This window comes from Nicotiana tomentosiformis, chromosome 2, assembly GCF_000390325.3.
Source record: "Nicotiana tomentosiformis chromosome 2, ASM39032v3, whole genome shotgun sequence".
Taxonomy (NCBI): domain Eukaryota; kingdom Viridiplantae; phylum Streptophyta; class Magnoliopsida; order Solanales; family Solanaceae; genus Nicotiana; species Nicotiana tomentosiformis.
This window is the reverse complement of record NC_090813.1, coordinates 112,480,003-112,496,659: the sequence shown is the minus strand read 5'-3', so window position 1 is coordinate 112,496,659 and position 16,657 is coordinate 112,480,003. Positions and strand designations below refer to the sequence as shown.

At 36.6% G+C, this 16,657-nt stretch overlaps 2 protein-coding genes across 3 annotated transcripts; one reads left to right on the top strand and one right to left on the bottom strand.

Annotated features, from left to right (window-relative positions):
• The first annotated feature begins 5,947 nt into the window (after positions 1–5,947).
• LOC104112709 (F-box protein At5g67140) lies at positions 5,948–8,660 on the top strand. 2 transcript variants are annotated; one of them, XM_070195974.1, is made up of 6 exons: positions 5,948–6,277; positions 6,396–6,542; positions 7,635–7,770; positions 8,037–8,135; positions 8,218–8,441; positions 8,484–8,660. In XM_070195974.1, the coding sequence occupies exons 1-5, from the start codon at positions 6,162–6,164 to the stop codon at positions 8,410–8,412; spliced, it is 693 nt and encodes a 230-aa protein (XP_070052075.1). In that variant the 5' UTR covers positions 5,948–6,161; the 3' UTR covers positions 8,413–8,441; positions 8,484–8,660. The 2 variants fall into 2 exon arrangements, with proteins under 2 accessions (XP_070052075.1, XP_009621004.1); XM_009622709.4 differs by having other exon boundaries at positions 8,218–8,660.
• A 546-nt stretch (positions 8,661–9,206) lies between these two features.
• LOC104112708 (PI-PLC X domain-containing protein At5g67130) lies at positions 9,207–13,841 on the bottom strand. The gene is made up of 9 exons (XM_009622708.4): positions 13,575–13,841; positions 13,257–13,379; positions 13,013–13,150; positions 12,810–12,908; positions 12,415–12,718; positions 12,106–12,329; positions 11,929–12,015; positions 10,379–10,816; positions 9,207–9,393 (listed from the first exon to the last, which is right to left on the bottom strand). Exons 1-8 carry the CDS (start codon positions 13,830–13,832, stop codon positions 10,634–10,636), a joined length of 1,416 nt encoding a protein of 471 aa, XP_009621003.1. The 5' UTR covers positions 13,833–13,841; the 3' UTR covers positions 9,207–9,393; positions 10,379–10,633.
• Between the last annotated feature and the right edge of the window lie 2,816 nt (positions 13,842–16,657).

Sequence of the window (16,657 nt, the reverse complement as noted above, 5' to 3'; positions counted from 1 at the left end):
CATTAATTATTGTTTGATCCACAACAATTGAGCACAACATGAAGCAACAGCAACATACTCAGCTTCAGCAGTAGATAAGGCCACATAATTTTACTTTTTGGTAGTCCAAGACACAAGACATGAGCCAAGAAAGTGTGCCATACCTGAGGTGCTCTTTCCACAAGAAAACCTGCATAATCAGCATCAGCATATCCCACTAGATTAAAATTACTACCTTTTGGATACCATAGACAAAGGTCAGTGGTGCCTTTTAGGTATCTCAAAATCCTCTTGACAGCAGTCAAGTGAGACTCCTTTGGATTCGCTTAAAATCTTGCACAAAGGCCTACACTGAAAACAATGTTAGGTCTGCTAGAAGTGAGATATAACAATGAGCCAATCATTCCCCTATACAACTTCTGATCAACAGATGAACCAGGTTCATCTATATCCAACTTTGTATCTGTTGCAATAGGAGTGTCAATTTCTTTGGAATCTTCCATTTTAAACCTTTTAAGCAACTCTTTTACATACTTCTGCTGATGGATCATACTTCCATTTGAATTTTGTTTAATTTGTAAGCCTAAAAAGAAATTAAGCTCACCCATCATGCTCATTTCAAATTCACTCTCCATTAGTTTAGCAAATTCTTTACTTAACTTATCAGTGGTTGCTCCAAAGATTATATCATCAATATATATCTGAACTACCAAGAGATCTTTACCTTTTTCTTTTAAGAATAAAGTATTGTCAATTTTACCTCTCTTGTAGCCATGCTCAAGTAAAAATTTTGATAATCTTTCATACCATGCTCTTGGAGCCTGCTTAAGTCCATAAATTCCTTACTTTCAAAGCCCGGAGGTTGCTTGACAAACACTTCTTCCTTTAGATAGCCATTGAGAAAGGCACTTTTGACATTCATCTAATGGAGAGTGAATTCCATGTAAGCAGCAAAGGCTATAAGGAGTCTAATTGCTTCCAATCTTGTAACTTGAGCAAAAGTCTCATCATAGTCTATGCCCTCCTCTTGACTATATCCTTGAACCACCAATCTTGCCTTGTTCCTTGTAACTGTTCCATCTTCATCAAGTTTGTTTCTGAAGACCCATTTAGTACCAATTACTGATTTTTCCTTGGGTCTTGGTACCAGATGCTAAACTTGACTTCTCTCAAATTGGTTGAGTTCATCTTGCATTGCATTCACCCAATCTATATCCTATAAAGTCTCAACAATATTTTTAGGTTCAATAAGAGATAGAAAAGCATCAAAAGTACAAAGATTTTTTAAAGAAAATCTGGTTTTGATTTCAGAGGTTGGATCAGTAATTATGTTCACAATGGGATGAGAACTTTGGTATTTATAAGGTTTCACAACCAGCTGGTTTCCCTTAGATGTTCCTTCAGTGTTTTGTTGTTGAGGAACAATCTTATGGATAGGTTCCCTCAGGGTTTGAGGATCGGTTCTTCTTTGTTCAGCTCCCCATGTCAGTTGCCCTGGGTAGAAGGACCTGTTCCATCACATGTTCCTTCCTTTGGTGCAGTTTCAGTCTAGGCTGTGGTTTCATTTGAGTTTCTAACCAGTGCAATTGCTTCATCTTCATGTTCCTGTCTCTTATAAAGAATGTTAGTTTCATCAAAAACTACATGTACATTTTTTTCTACACACATAGTTCTTTTGTTATAAATCTTATAAGCTTTACTATGTGAAGAATATTCTAGGAATACTCCCTCATCACTTCTGGGATCAAACTTACCTAGGGAGTTTTTACTATTATTGTGCACAAAGAACTTGCATCCAAATGCCCTAAAATGGGATATGTTTGGCTTTCTCCCTTTAAGTAACTCATAGGGAGTCTTCTCAACAAGCGGTCTAGTCATGCACATATTTATGATGTAACATGCAGTGTTCACAGCTTCTGCCCAGAAACTATGGGGCAGTTTACTAGAAAGAAACATAGTCCTAGCCATATCATCGAGTGTCCTATTCTTTTTTTCAACTACTCCATTTTGTTGTAGAGTCCTAAGAAAAGAAAAGTTATGATTTATGCCATGTTCATCACAAAAATCAGCAAATTTAGCATTCTCAAATTCAGTAGCATGATCAGACATAATTGATGTAAGTTGATTACCTAGTTGTTTCTGAGTTTTCTAACAAACGAAGTGAACATGCCAAATGCTTTATTTTTAGATGGTTAAAACAATGTCCAAGTAAACCTAGAGTAATCATCAACAAACACCATCGCATATCTCTTACCACCTCTGCTTAATGTTCTCATTGGTCCACAAAGATCCATTTGGACCAGTTCCATCGTCCTGGTGGTGCTTACCACTTTCTTGCTTTTAAAAGAGGATCTTACCTGCTTCCCCTTGCACATGCCTCACAAACCTTATCTTCCTTGAACTTAATGTTAGGCGGTCCTATCACCAAGTCCTTGGCGACAAGTTTGTTGAGTTGACTTAGACTGGCATGTCCAAGTCTCTTATGCCAAATGAGGGGATCATTATCCAACACACTTAAGCAAGTGAGTTCATTTTCTGAAAGTGTGGACAGATCTACAACATATATGTTATTCACTCTTTTTCCCTGCAAAACTATCTTGTCAGTGGTAAGATTAATCAAAAAGCATTTGGAAGATGTGAATGCTACTATGTTACCTCTATCGCACAATTGTGATACACTTATTAGACTGTACTTTAGTCCATCTATCAAGTAGATATTCTCAATAGAATGAGAATCATTCTTGCCTACTTTTCCAACCCCAATGATCTCACCTTTCTTCCCATTTCCAAAGGAGACATTACCTTTTTTAAGGTCCTCAAGTGAAAGGAACTGGTTCTTGTTTCCTGTCATTTGCTTTGAGCAGCCACTATTCATGTACCATATTTGACTGCTCTCCTTCACTTGGACCTGCAGAAAGAAATTAGGGGTTAGTCTTAGGAACCCAAACTAGTTTGATTTCCATTCTATAGGCAAAAGGATGAATTAAATTCTTTTTAGCCCAACTTGGTAGCCTATTTTTCCCTTGAACAAATTCTTTGTTCTTTGGACTTGCCTTTTCTTTTGCAGTGCATTCACTTTTATAGTGACCTGTTTTACCACAATGTGTGCAAATCTTGTTCTCAGGAAGTGTGAGGTACTTGCTTTTAGGATCCCATTTAGATACCAGGTTCCCAAAGCCAAGTCCTCTTTTGTTGCTACTATGATGTTCCTGTAGCCATAAAAGTGCATCGGAGGACCTGTTCCATTTACAAGTTTTGTTAAGCTCATGCTTGACCTTGCTTAAATCCTTCTTTAGGATTCTTACCTACTCATCCCTTTTATACAATTCATCTTTTATTTTTTCTATATTTTCTTCTAGAGTGAGTTGTGTGTGATCATTTGTCTTTTTACCTGTTCTTAATTTCAGTTTTAGATTTTCAGATCTAAGCTCTAGAACAGTTGAGTCAAGTGTATGAACCTGGTTCTTCAAAACAGTATTTTTACTTACAATTTCACTAACCCTAAGTTCCAGGTTTTTGCACTTAGCCTTTAAAATCACACATTCTTTAGACAACTATTCCTTTTCATTGTTTACATCCCCAGATTCATCAACTAGTTCTATAAGTAACTCATATAACCTTTCTTTAGACAATTGTTCTTTTTCATTGTTTACATCCTTAGATTCATCAACTAGTTCTAGAAGTAACTCAGATAACCTTTCTTTAGACAACAATTTAATCTTGTCTTTGAGATGAATTACACTTATCTCAGTTTCCTCATCAGATTCTCCAATGGCCATAAGTGCTTGTTTATCCCCATCATCATCATCTGAGCTTTCTCACCAAGCAGCGACCATAGCCTTGGTTGATACTTTGCTTTTCTTGGGTTGAACCTGTTCCTTCTTCATGTTTCTTTATTTATCTCTTTCCTTCTTCCATTCAATTTCCCATTAGGGACAATTTTTGATGTGGTGATCAGTCTTTTCACACTTGTAGCATCCATCATTGGTTTGCTTCTCAGGAACTTTTGATTTGCTATACCTTCCACTTCTTGAAGGACCATTTCCTCTTCTCAAGTATTTCTTGAAATCCTTAGTGATCATAGTTTTTTCATCATCTTCAAGATCAGAACCTTCAGTGATTCTAAGTGTCACGCTTCTTTCCTTCTTTGGTCCATCCATTTTCATGGTGTGTCTCCTAAGTTCATAAGCAGTGAGATTTTCAATTAATTTATCTTGTGGGAGGGTGGCAATGTTCTTTGATTCCTGAATGGTAGTAATTTTACTCTCTCAAGTAACAGGCAGAACCCTTGTCAATATTTTCTCGACTCTATCTTCTTCAGAAATAATTCTTCCAAGAGACTTTAGTTTATTTGTCAATGTAGTGAACCTTATGTACATTTGTTGAATGGTTTCTCCTTCCTTCATAGTAAAGTTCTCATATTGAGAATACAGTAGAGTTCCTCTGGACCTTTTCACCTGAGGTGTTCCTTCGTGAGCCACTTACAGAGTGTCCCAGGTTTCCTTGGCAGTGGTACAGCTTTGGATTCTGCTATACTCATTTGGACTAAGTCCACAAACAAGCCACTTCTTGACTTTGGCATTCTTCTCCCATTTTTTCAAGTCCTCAGCTGTGCAATCTGCTCTTGTCATTGGTACTTCTACTCCTCCAGCATTTATCTTCATGGTAGCTAGTGGGCCATCTGTGGCAATGTTCCATAGCTCATAGTCTCCTCCTATGATGTGATCTCTCATCATGTTTTTCCACCAGGAGTAGTACTGGCTGTTGAATAGTGGTGGCCTAGCAGTGGATTGCCCTTCCTAATTTCCAGGTGGTGCACTCATCTTGATCTTCTCCTAAGGTGTTAGCCTCTTCAAGGGTAACCTGCTCTAATATCAATTGATATTTTATATGTCACTGCCACACAAGAGAGAGGTGATTTGTGTGATGTCCAATTTTCATGTGCACTGATTATAGAAGGACCTGGTTCTTCTAAATGTTCCTTAACCTACTGTTGCTGAAATAGTAAATGAGGAAAGTAAAGAACACAAGTATTTTTACGTGAAAAACACCCGGCTCAAAAAGTGAAAAAACCACGACCTACTACTCAGTAGATTTTTTCCAACACTTCACTAAATCACTGAGCCAAAACAGCATTTACAAAGACTTTTTGTAAACCTCTAATCCCGTTGTGGCAACCAGTCTCTAACTGTTGCGACAACTTCAAGTTAACTCTAACTTGAATACCTAGAGTACCTATTACAATTACTTCTAGATAAAGCTGAAAGGTACAACTTGAAAACCACCTACTACAATTGAACTAGAATAAAAGACAGACACTTGGAACTGGTTCTTCTATCTGGTTCATGTAGCTTCAGGTTCACACACTTGAATCACACAAGAATTGCTTACAAAATACCTTGCTATTTTGCTCCCAACTCACGTTTAACTTCTATTTTTGCGCGTACCTGTAGAATGAGAACATTCTGCAATATATAGAGTTAGTAGAATAAGAAACAACTAGAGTTCTAATGCTAATCTTCCTTGGTGGAAGAGTTTTAGTTATCCTCAACTTCTAACTCCTCATTTATCTTGGATAGTGTTCTCTTTGAGTAAGGAGTCCTTCTCCTTATCAAATATGCAACATTTTCAATCAGGAGATATCACATATAACAAGTTAAGCTTATCTCCTTCACGTGCATTCCTCATGCTCAAATCTGTCCATGTCTGTATACACAGGGGATGAATCTGATTCATGCATGAGCTTCATTTGTCAATCTTCAAAACAAAACTTCACTTGGACTAACAGTAAGTGGGGTAAAACTTTTATATTTTTTAATCTCACTATGATCTATCGTTAAAAATGTTCTCATATTTGGGCTAAAATGACGAGCTAGTTTATTAAATTCAACTATCTGATTCAGTTACAGCAGGAATTATTTATGAAGATTCTAAAAGGTACTGCATCTAGAAGGAAAAGAACATAGCATACTAACGTTAAAAGGCGAATGACATGACGAAAAGATGACCACACTTTATTTTCATCTTCTTCTTTCTCTCTCCTACTTGTTAGATTTTTATTATTTCTCTGTTAAACAGCTTACATAACTTCGACTCCTTCTTTCTTCTTCTTGAATTTTCTGTGTGTGTGTTGAATTTTGAAGCCCTTTGTTATTTCTGTGATTTTCTTTTAATTTGGTTCCATGAAGCGAAAGGGGGTTGAAGAAGTAGATGATCAAGAAACGCCGATTGATAGACTCCCCTTTGACCTCTTGGCTCATATTTTTGCTCTTCTTACTTGTTTCAAGGATTTGGCTCAGTTAATTTACCTAATTCTTTTTCCTCTACTTTTTTCTTCTTAATTCCCTCTATTTACCCCTTTGTTTCTGTTTCGTCTTGTGTTTATTTGTTGTCCTTTTTTTGCTACTTGTTTGTAGGACGAGCGCTGTGAGCAGGAAATGGAGAGAGGGGGTGAAAGAATCCTTAGCTAGAAGAGAAAGTTTGAGTTTTTCTGGCTGGAAAGTGAATGATGATTCTACTACTCGCCTCGTTCTTCTTGCTTACAGACTCAAGGAACTCGATATGTATGACTTTTTAAGTTTCTAATTTTGTACTCTAAGTAAATTTATTTCGTCCGATGATATCATACTCTTTTAGATAAAACCTTGATCAATTATGATACATTTGTCAATTTATGATAAAACACAGGCCCTGTCATCTACATTAGGAGTCAGAGGTCTTTATATGATCACTCTCTTTAAATGATTGATTCAAAAGGTTTTTGATATATCAGAAATGAGAATGCTTATATTAGTGACAAAAGTTGTCTGACGAACTAGTGATCACTTTCTTGCTAGTTGAATTTTCTGTATCGACGCTTAGACCAATCATTGTGTTCTTCTCAACTTCAGCGGTCAGAGCAATCATTTTCTCTTTCTATCTATGTCAAGTAGGATAGAGCAAAACCATAAAGCCGTGCTCTTCAATATTTGAAAATCTGGCTAGTCTCGACCTATGCTGCTTAGACTCTCCGAAAATGTTGCCGGGTGCATGTCGGATCCTCCAAAAATAGTGTATTTTTGGAGGATCCGACACGGGTGCGGCATCATTTTGGAGAGTCGCGCAACATAGGTCTCGACTAAATGTGGCATTAATAGATCCACCAAATCATTATACCTGCAGCTGCTCGCTCTTTGATCAGTGATACAACAGCCACTAGGCTGATGAAACCATTTAATCATGCAGCTTGAGTGGCTGGTATTAAAGACAAAGCCATCTCGGCCCGACATCATATATTTGGAGCTCAGTATGAGATCCTATTTTCTGCAAAAGACCTAATTGAGTTATGGTTATTTTTATTAGTCTTTACATATCTATATATGAACCCCGTTCTTTATTAACCAGCCTGAAGCATAGGGCATCTACTCAAACTTGGAGGTATTTTTGCATTTTGGAATCCATGTAAGATACTAGTATGTAGTAACAAATGACAAGGTAAAGTATGCCGAGTAATTGTCAATGCACAAATGTCTGCTACCTATTTTGGTGCTTTTTGGTTGTTTCAACTTTGGATCATGTCACTGATGACATGAATGTGGCTAGTGATTCGAAAATTTACCATGATGGATAGGGGAAGACACTTGTTTGTTGTACTGTTACTGACTTGCTTTCTTCAGCTCAAGGAGCCGTTGGGGTTGTCAAATAACGGATCGGGGGCTGTACCAATTGTCCACTGCTAGATGTATTAGCAATCTGTCATCACTATCTTTATGGGGCACTACTGGGATCACAGATACAGGTGTTGTTCAGCTGGTATGTTATCCTCGGGTTATAAGAGTAGGTGCACTTCATTTGTGGATCTTATTGGAGTCCCAAACTCATATATAATGGACATCTTTCTATTACATAAATCTTTTTAAAACATTGCACTTGAAAGTTCAGTCTTGTTGCCATTACCCATTTTTTATGAAGCACGATACATTGCAATTTGTAACAATGAGGTTTTTCCTGCCCTATACTTTTGGTGAAATTAGCTGCTTATGAAAAGTTGTCTCATTTAGTTTTGGTTGTTTGGTTAGATCTCCAGAGCTTCTTCTCTACAGCATCTGAATATTGGCGGTACATTTATAACAGACATATCCTTGTTTGCTATTGCTGGTAGCTGCCCACAGTTGAAGGTAAGTTTCTTAGCTCTTCTTTTGCCTTTTCCACTGTAAGATTTTTAAGAATACTAGTGATACTTGTGCATCTCTTTTGCAGACTATTGTGCTGTGGGGCTGCCGTCATGTAACTGAGAATGGACTTCTAGCTTTGGTAAATGAATGCCGCAAACTCGAGTCTATTAATGCATGGGGCATGAGGGTTACTGTGGACTGCTTTATTGGCCTACTCACTATTAGCCCAGCTCTACAGATACAACCTAAAGGAATGCTGCCTAATATTGCTGTTTTCTGAGGAGCCTTTTAAGTTCCTATGTGACCTTTCTTTTAAGGGTCCGGTCCATCCACCTAGAATTTGATTGCAACTATATCTTATGTACAGCTTGCCAATTGTTGGATGAACAATAATGCTGTGTACAGATTGTTTTCTGTCCTTATCCTTTGTATTAATTTGGACGATCGCCTGCAGCAAGGCTTCTGAAAAGATCCTTTCTGCTAGTAACAACATTTTAAAGGCCATATTTCTGCTTGTCAGATGATTCATTCTGGAGTCTAGAATTACTTAGAATTTCTGCAGTGTTCATTTCAAAGTCTGGTTCTCCAGTCCTGCACCGAAGTATTAATTCTTCACTAATTATAAATCCATGTTCTTATAAGTGAAAGAAATCATTCCTCGGCAGTCAAAACACTCAATTTCCCCAAGAACCCATTTGTTGGAATTTTGGGGAAGGGGGTGAGATTTAGATTTAAGCTAATATTTACTTACAATTTAGCTGACTGTGTTCATTCAAGAGTACTTTTTACACTGTCTGTCCATAGAACTTAAAACTCTTATTAACTCGCAGGCCCAGAGAGGCCAACACAACAAATCTGCATGCTTCTCTTATTAGTATAACGCGCGGAAATTCATCTGACGTCTTCAACAATGGTGAGTTGGTGACATTTACGATTTGTATAATGCTTTAAACAAACAATGATTCCACTAATGGGACATACTACCTAGTAGTGTCACATGAGAGTAACCTTATTGTAGTATTATAGTGGTCTAACATGTGACTAAGTTAAATTCTCAAAGCTGGAAAGTGGCTCTACTGCATAATTGTGACTAAATTCTCAAAGCTGGAAAGTGGCTCTACTGCATAATTGTGATAGTGATTACACCGCAGGCAGAAACTCCGAAGAGAAAGAAAAAGATTGCATGATTGACACTATCATTAATTGAACACAACTAATACATTCCGCTAGTTTCTACACCTGAACTGCCCTGAATAATAACCTGAAGAGAAGACAGGAAAGAAATAGGGCATCAGAGAAAAGTTCACACATAAATAAAAAGTTTAACGTATATTCACTGACAGTATAAAAGTTCAAGTGTGTTAACAGTTTAGGTAGCAAAAATGAGCAACATGATACTCCTTGAGAAGTACAAACTAGTCCACCAAAGAAGCACCATAGCAATTTGTAAGCTCCACTTTTGTGTTAGATACTTAACCAGAAAGTGATTTGAATATACCATCAATCGCGAAATAATACGTTAGTCTCTGAACATTCTCAAACTGTGTTGAAGATACTTTTTAAAGAAGAAAGATCTGAGAACAAATAAGGAAAACTCCTCACATCATTTAAGTATGTAAATCACTTTTTACTCGCATTACTCTCACTCCTGCTCCACAGAATTTATACTAGAAACTAGCCTTTATTTTATTTTCTGCTAACCATCACTAAATACCATTCTATATGATTCATGCTATCCTCCTCTACTATTACATACCAGCAATCTTTTATATCTAAACATAAGCTAGATGATAATTTAGAAATCGTATCTCTTCAAAAACTTTCCATAGAGCCAGTGTCAATCCCAAAAAATGAAATTCTCCCCAAGGAAAAAAACATATTGAAACTAGGCAAAAACGTTGGAACCACTCCAGGCTTGGTCTGGTAACAAGATCACTGCCGCATTTCTAAAAGCAGTAACCACCCCAACTGAAAATCAAATGAAAATAGCTGAATTGCCTAAGAATTTTCAGTTATCACCTCCTCCTAATCAAGCATCTTCAATAATCAGACTAATTCAAGAAACTCAGAGCGGAAGCATAGAAATTCACAACTCACAAAGTGACTTACTAATGTGACTGGAGAAAGTCACATTTTCATACTGGAAACTAACCAAAATCCACTTGAAAAATAAGACCACCATTGTAAACATATCAAAGAAAAAGAACTGGCAGTTAGAAAATGCCCTGGAAAGTGATAAAAATTACCTGGTACATGTTGAATATTCTTCTGCAACCCATTGCCTACTTCTACGTCAAACTCCTCCATAAAATTACAAGTTCTTTTTTACTAGGAGAACAAACTTCAAGCTGAATGTTCTTTGTTCTAACATGCCAAAGTGGGACTCTAGTGTATACTGTACCTATTCCGACTCCAAAAATCTACACAGGAAAATATAGTAGAAATCGAGCATCCATGGATAAAACTGATGGAAACGTCTGCCTGAAACTCTTTTCTTCTTCTCAAAATAGATACAAGATCATTACAGAAGACCATAAAAATAGGTATATGATACTGGAAAAATGGATTGCTGAAGCATGGCCTGTTAATTGCACAGACCCAGAAAAACTTCCCGCAGCGTTGGTTGCTGTTGGAGCTGCATTCGCTGCAGTAATATTCCTACAAACTCCAAAACGTTCTCCCGCCTGCAAAAAGAAAGTCCATTTAAGCATAAGTTCAAAAGTAAACCTATGCTCTCATGTATGCCTCCAATAAATCATAAACAGTGACTGTTTCAACTTCTCTTAATAAAACAAGTAAAACCAAGCAAAGACATTTCATTTGGAACCAACAGCGTGGTAATGATACTTTCTCAGATATGTCATTTGAGAAGAAACTGCCAAGTAGATGTTGGGTTTTTATATTGAGATATGTCCTTACTGCTGCCGAGAATCTCAGTGATGACCCTATACTTTTGAAGAATTATTTAACCAACAAAACTCTATAAGCTTAAATCTATATCTAATAGATCCCTCGGGATGTCTGCAATATCCATGAGGGCAAAAGCTCTTTTATCATAATAATTATTTAGAAGCAATGTAACCAGGTCAATGTTAGAGATTTTCTTGGTTCATGCAAATAAAATCTTTTGAAATTTTATCAATATAAGTATCAACTGATCACACCACTAATCAACTCATGTTTAAGGTCATGAGTTGTATTCTCATAAATGCTTGCAAATTTTTAGTTTGAGAGACAGGTTAAAGAGACGAGGAAGACAACATCCATAAAAAGAGCTTTTGGCCATATAGAGCTAAAACGGTGTTACTTAACTATCCTACTAATTGTAAAAAAAGAAATTTGTTGATACAAGTGGAATGACAAAGTGTCATGGGCTACACCAACTACTTGTCCATTGAGTAACTTTTGCCCATACAGTGAATAATATGCCAAATTTGTTTAGATTCACAAGAAGAGAAGTTGCAATTGATGTTTCAAGCTCCTGTTATCTGATTTTAATCACTTAAGTGGTAATGCTATTTCTCGTCTTGAAGCTTTCTTCAAAAGCTATTTCTTATTGTGGACCTCTCAACTTTTGTTTTTCTTAGACAGAGAAGTAGATCACTTTCTCTACTGTCGAATTGAAGATATGTATCACTTACAGGCCACATAATTCAAACTCAGGATCTGCTAATAAAAAGAAGTTCAATCATGGTTCTTCCCCCTAACTCTCTTCATAAAGTGAGCCTTTGCTACATAGACATGTGTTTACAGTTCTAAAATCCAAATATCAATATTTGACAAAATATGGATAAACCTGGCATGCCGTGACCGTCGGGCAACCACATAGTGTCTGACCATTCATTCGATCTAAAACATCAAAAACTCCTCCTCCATCACTTCTCTGCAGGAATATTCTTTTTTCATCAGTCAATGTTGAAAATTTATACTAGTAATCTGCATTAGCATCATTAACCAGTAAATATTTTAATACCATGTAAAAGTTTACTGCCACATAATTTGGCATCAGGTTGCCTGATGCTTTGAAACAGGCACCAACCGTATCAACTAGTTGAGTTGAATGCTCCTTGCAGGCCCCGTTTTGTACGGCAACTGTGGGAAAGTAATTCATTAGAAACAGAGAGGCACTTCTGGAATTAAGTGGCTTTGATTCCTTGCGGCTGGAGCATGAGCCAGGCACCACTCCAGGGTCTCCAGCTGAAACATTTATCATATATGATTACTAAAGAACCAACCCACAAACCAGAATTACCACAGAAGCGCACATTAATTTAGTACTTACGCTCATTTTCGACCATGTATCTCCACTGATAAGCAATTCCTTCAGCAGCTTCCTTTGAAGAATCAGAAGTAAAAACCAACAAACGATGATTCTTTTTAACCATATCATTCACGGTGGGCCAATCGTCACCCTTTTTGGGCATTTTTGAAACAGGAAAACGATACTTGTCCAATCCAGCATCAGTAAATACCCTTGTTAAACCCTTTGGGGTATGCACATAATCCTCAATTATGATGGTGACTATTTCTGTAGGATTTGCACTCAAAAATGCTTCCACCTCTTTCAAAGTGTTGATTGCAGGTTCCTAAAGAAAGCACATTTTATGTATTAACATCGGAAGAGCTACTCAAAGCCGATCTCACTGCAAAAGAAGAGAGGGAATTGTATAGCATTACAAAGGCAGTGAAGTTGTAACATTGGCCACGAAACGAGTGACAGAGCCATATATCGTTCTCGAAATCGTACATATCCAGCATCAATCCCCTCACTCCATTCTAAAAAGATACATGAAATAAACATAAGAACTACAAACAACATACAAGGAACATGTCTATAAATGCTGAAAAATATAGTTGGACAAGAATAGGGAACCACATACTCTCAATTGGTTAGTGACGGTGTCTTCTTGATTATAGAATGTAATTCTCTGGGGGCCTGTTAATAAGGGTGCATTTACAATTGAAAAGGCATTATGGGTCACCAGCCACGAGTATTTGTTGAAGGGCAATCCACTGATCTGCCAATTGCCAAGTCCAAAAGCATAAACACATCACTCTCATTCAAAATACAGAAATTTCAGAGCACATTGAAAGAAACAAAGTAAGAACAAGCAAGTAGCTTACAACAGAAGTGGGTTCAGTAGCTTGTCCTCTGATGCAAAAAGGCTGATTCTTTCCCAATTCAGGGCAGTTACCACAGTATAAACCAGCTCCACAGTCCGTAGCCGAAGCACATGAATTCTGAAGCTGTAATATTCATCAAATTTCAGCTGAAACCCAGAAAAGAAAATTGAACAAAAAAAATGCACGGATCTGCTGATGGGGTTCACGAATTCATACAATACAAACCGCAAACGTACTAAAAAGAGCTGTTTGTTAATGTCCATTTTAATACTTTCTTGTAAGATAAGGAATAATAAAAGCAAGAAAGAGAAGGGAAACCTGGGAATTGGCACAGTGGACAGCTAAGTGACAGAGTAACAAAATAAGGTAACCATTGGAGCCTCTGCTGTGTCTTCTTCTCCACATACTGTGCTCCTTAGACAGCATGGGAGTTGTTGAAGAGAAAGCAGCAAGTAGTCTTTGATTAAACAAAAAACAGTCGCATGTAGAAAAGGGAAAAGAAGAAGAAGAAAAAGAAGAGTAAGGCCAAAAAAGTCTATTATAGAGACGACAAGGAAGATGCCAATTTTTGTGCATCTCTATCTATCACTGTCTGCAGAGTGCTAAACCCAACTTTAGTATACTGTAAGTTAATGTTTTACTTGAGGCAAGGGCAATTAGCTAAAGCCTATGGGATGCTAAAATTGATTGTTTTACTTATAATATAAATTAAAAGTATCAAAATCTATAAATTACAATTCCTGTATTTAAAAACTGATAAAATCTGTCAAATCTACGCGTAAGGCAAATTTCCTTCTTCCTTTTTTCTTTTTTCCTTATAACGCACGTTTGGAAAATAGTTGCAAGTTGTAACTATCATCAGCAGTTATAAAATGAGCGGACCTGATTACCAATTTCTTATTTTGTTGCATAAAACCTCTAATCCTTCGGTTCATAGTTTTCGTTCTCTTGCTTTATCTTTCTTCTTTTTTTTCTCGCTGTCCGGAGACTGGGTGGTGATTTTTTCGGCATCAAGATGTTATAATTTTGCGGAATCCTAATAGTTCAGTCGGTTGATTATACAAACTTTTTCTTTATTAATAAGGGTCCATATCCCCTATCCCTGTGTAATAATTTTTACTAAAAAGAAAATGTTGTTATAAAATAAAGACAGTAAAGTAAAGATAAGTATAGAGAGAAATTAATATATTATTCAAATTTCAAACTTATATACATAATTAATTGAAAACTCCTCTATTTATAGAATAAAGGAAGCAGCTGCGAGGCTTTTCTTTAGCTGCTTGTAAGTTGTCTGCATGAACTGCTTACAACCTGTCTGTTTAATAAGAAGTTGCTCCAAATTATTTCATTGAGCTGCTTGCAACCTGTCTGCATCAGCTGCTTGTAGATAAATTTCAACAGAGTACTAAATGGATAATCTTCTTCAGGAAGATTATCTATAGCGGAGTAATAAATGGACATCCACAATATAATTATTTTCGTAACACTCCCCCTTGGATGTTCATTAAAAGTTATTGTGCCTCGTTAAAACCTTACTAGGAAAAAATCCTGTGAAAAAAAATCCTAGTGAAGGAAAAAAAGTACACATATTTAGTAATATGCATTGCTAGCAGGCTCATTAAAAACCTTATAAGGAAAATCATGTGCGGAAAAAAACTTTAGTAAGGAAAAAAGAGTACATCGCTTATTTTACTCCTCCTGATGAAAATATTATTTCAAATATTTGAGTCTCCGCATTCCAATCTTGTATACCATCTTCTCAAAAGTTGAAGTTGGTAAAGATTTAGTGAATAAATCTGTCGAATTATCACTTGAACGGATTTGTTACACATCAATGTCACCATTTTTTTGAAGATCGTGTGTGTAGAATAATTTTGGTGAAATGTGCTTCGTTCTATCTCCTTTTATAAATCCTCCCTTCAATTGGGCTATGCATGCAGCATTGTCTTCATATAAAATTGTGAGTCTTTTCTCACATTCCAAATCACATTTTTCTCGAATAAAATGAATTATTGATCTCAACCATACGCATTCCCTACTTGCTTCATGAATAGCTATTATTTCAACATGATTTGAAGAAGTAGCAATAATAGATTATTTTGTGGAGCGCCATGATATGATAGTACCTCCACATGTAAACACGTACCCGGATTGAGATCTAACTTTATGTGGATCAGATAAATAACCTGCATCTGCATAACCAACAAGATCTGCACTATCTTTGTTAGCATAAAATAAACCCATATCAAGAGTTCCCTTTAAATATCGCAATATATGCTTAATCTCGTTCCAATGTCTCTGTGGAGGAGAAGAACTATATCTTGCTAGTAAATTAACAGAAAATGCTATGTCAGGCCTTGTAGCATTAGCAAGATACATTAGTGCACCAATTGCACTGAGATAGGGTACTTCGGGGCCAAGGAGTTCCTCATCCTCTTCTGGAGGTCGGAACAAATCTTTATTTACTTCAATTGATCGAACAACCATTGGTGTACTTAATGGGTGCGCTTTGTCCATGTAAAAGCGTTTTAAGACCCTTTCTGTATAGGCAGATTGATGGATAAAGATCCCGTCTGCTAAATGTTTAATTTACAGACCAAGACAAAGTTTTGTCTTTCCAAGATCTTTCATCTCAAATTCTTTTTTAAGATATTCAATTGCCTTTTGGAGCTCTTCTGAAGTTCCAACAAGATTTATGTCATCAACATAAACAGCAAGTATAACAAATTCTGAAGCCATTTTCTTTATAAAAATGCATGGACAAATAACATCATTACATTTTCCGAGATTTTGAATATGCTTCAGAAATTTTAAATCCTTCAGGGATTTTCATGTAAATTTCATTATCAAGTAACCCGTACAGATAAGCTGTAACCACATCCATTAGATGTATTTCAAGCCTTTCACGTAAGGCTAAACTGATGAGATATCGAAATGTTATGGCATCCATAACTGGTGAATATGTTTCTTCATAATCGACTCCAGGTCGTTGTGAGAATCCTTGTGCAACAAGGCGGGCCTTGTATCTTTTAACTTTATTTTTATCATTCTTTTTTCGCACAAAAACCCATTTATGACCAACTGGTTTTATACCAGCATGTGTTTGGACTACTGGTCCAAAGACCTCTCTTTTAGCAAGTAACTTCAATTCCGATTGAATTGACTCTTGCCATTTTGGCCAATCAGATCTTTGTCGACATTCTTCGACAGATCGGGGTTCAAGATTCTCACTATCTTGTATAATGTTAAGTGCAACATTATATGCAAAAATATTATCCACCACTATTTTAGATCGATTTAAATTAATCACATCACCATTAGAACTTATTAAAAGTTACTCACTCACTTGAGTCTTGGATTCATTAATTTCTTCAGGAATCTCAGAACTAATCAGATCCTGG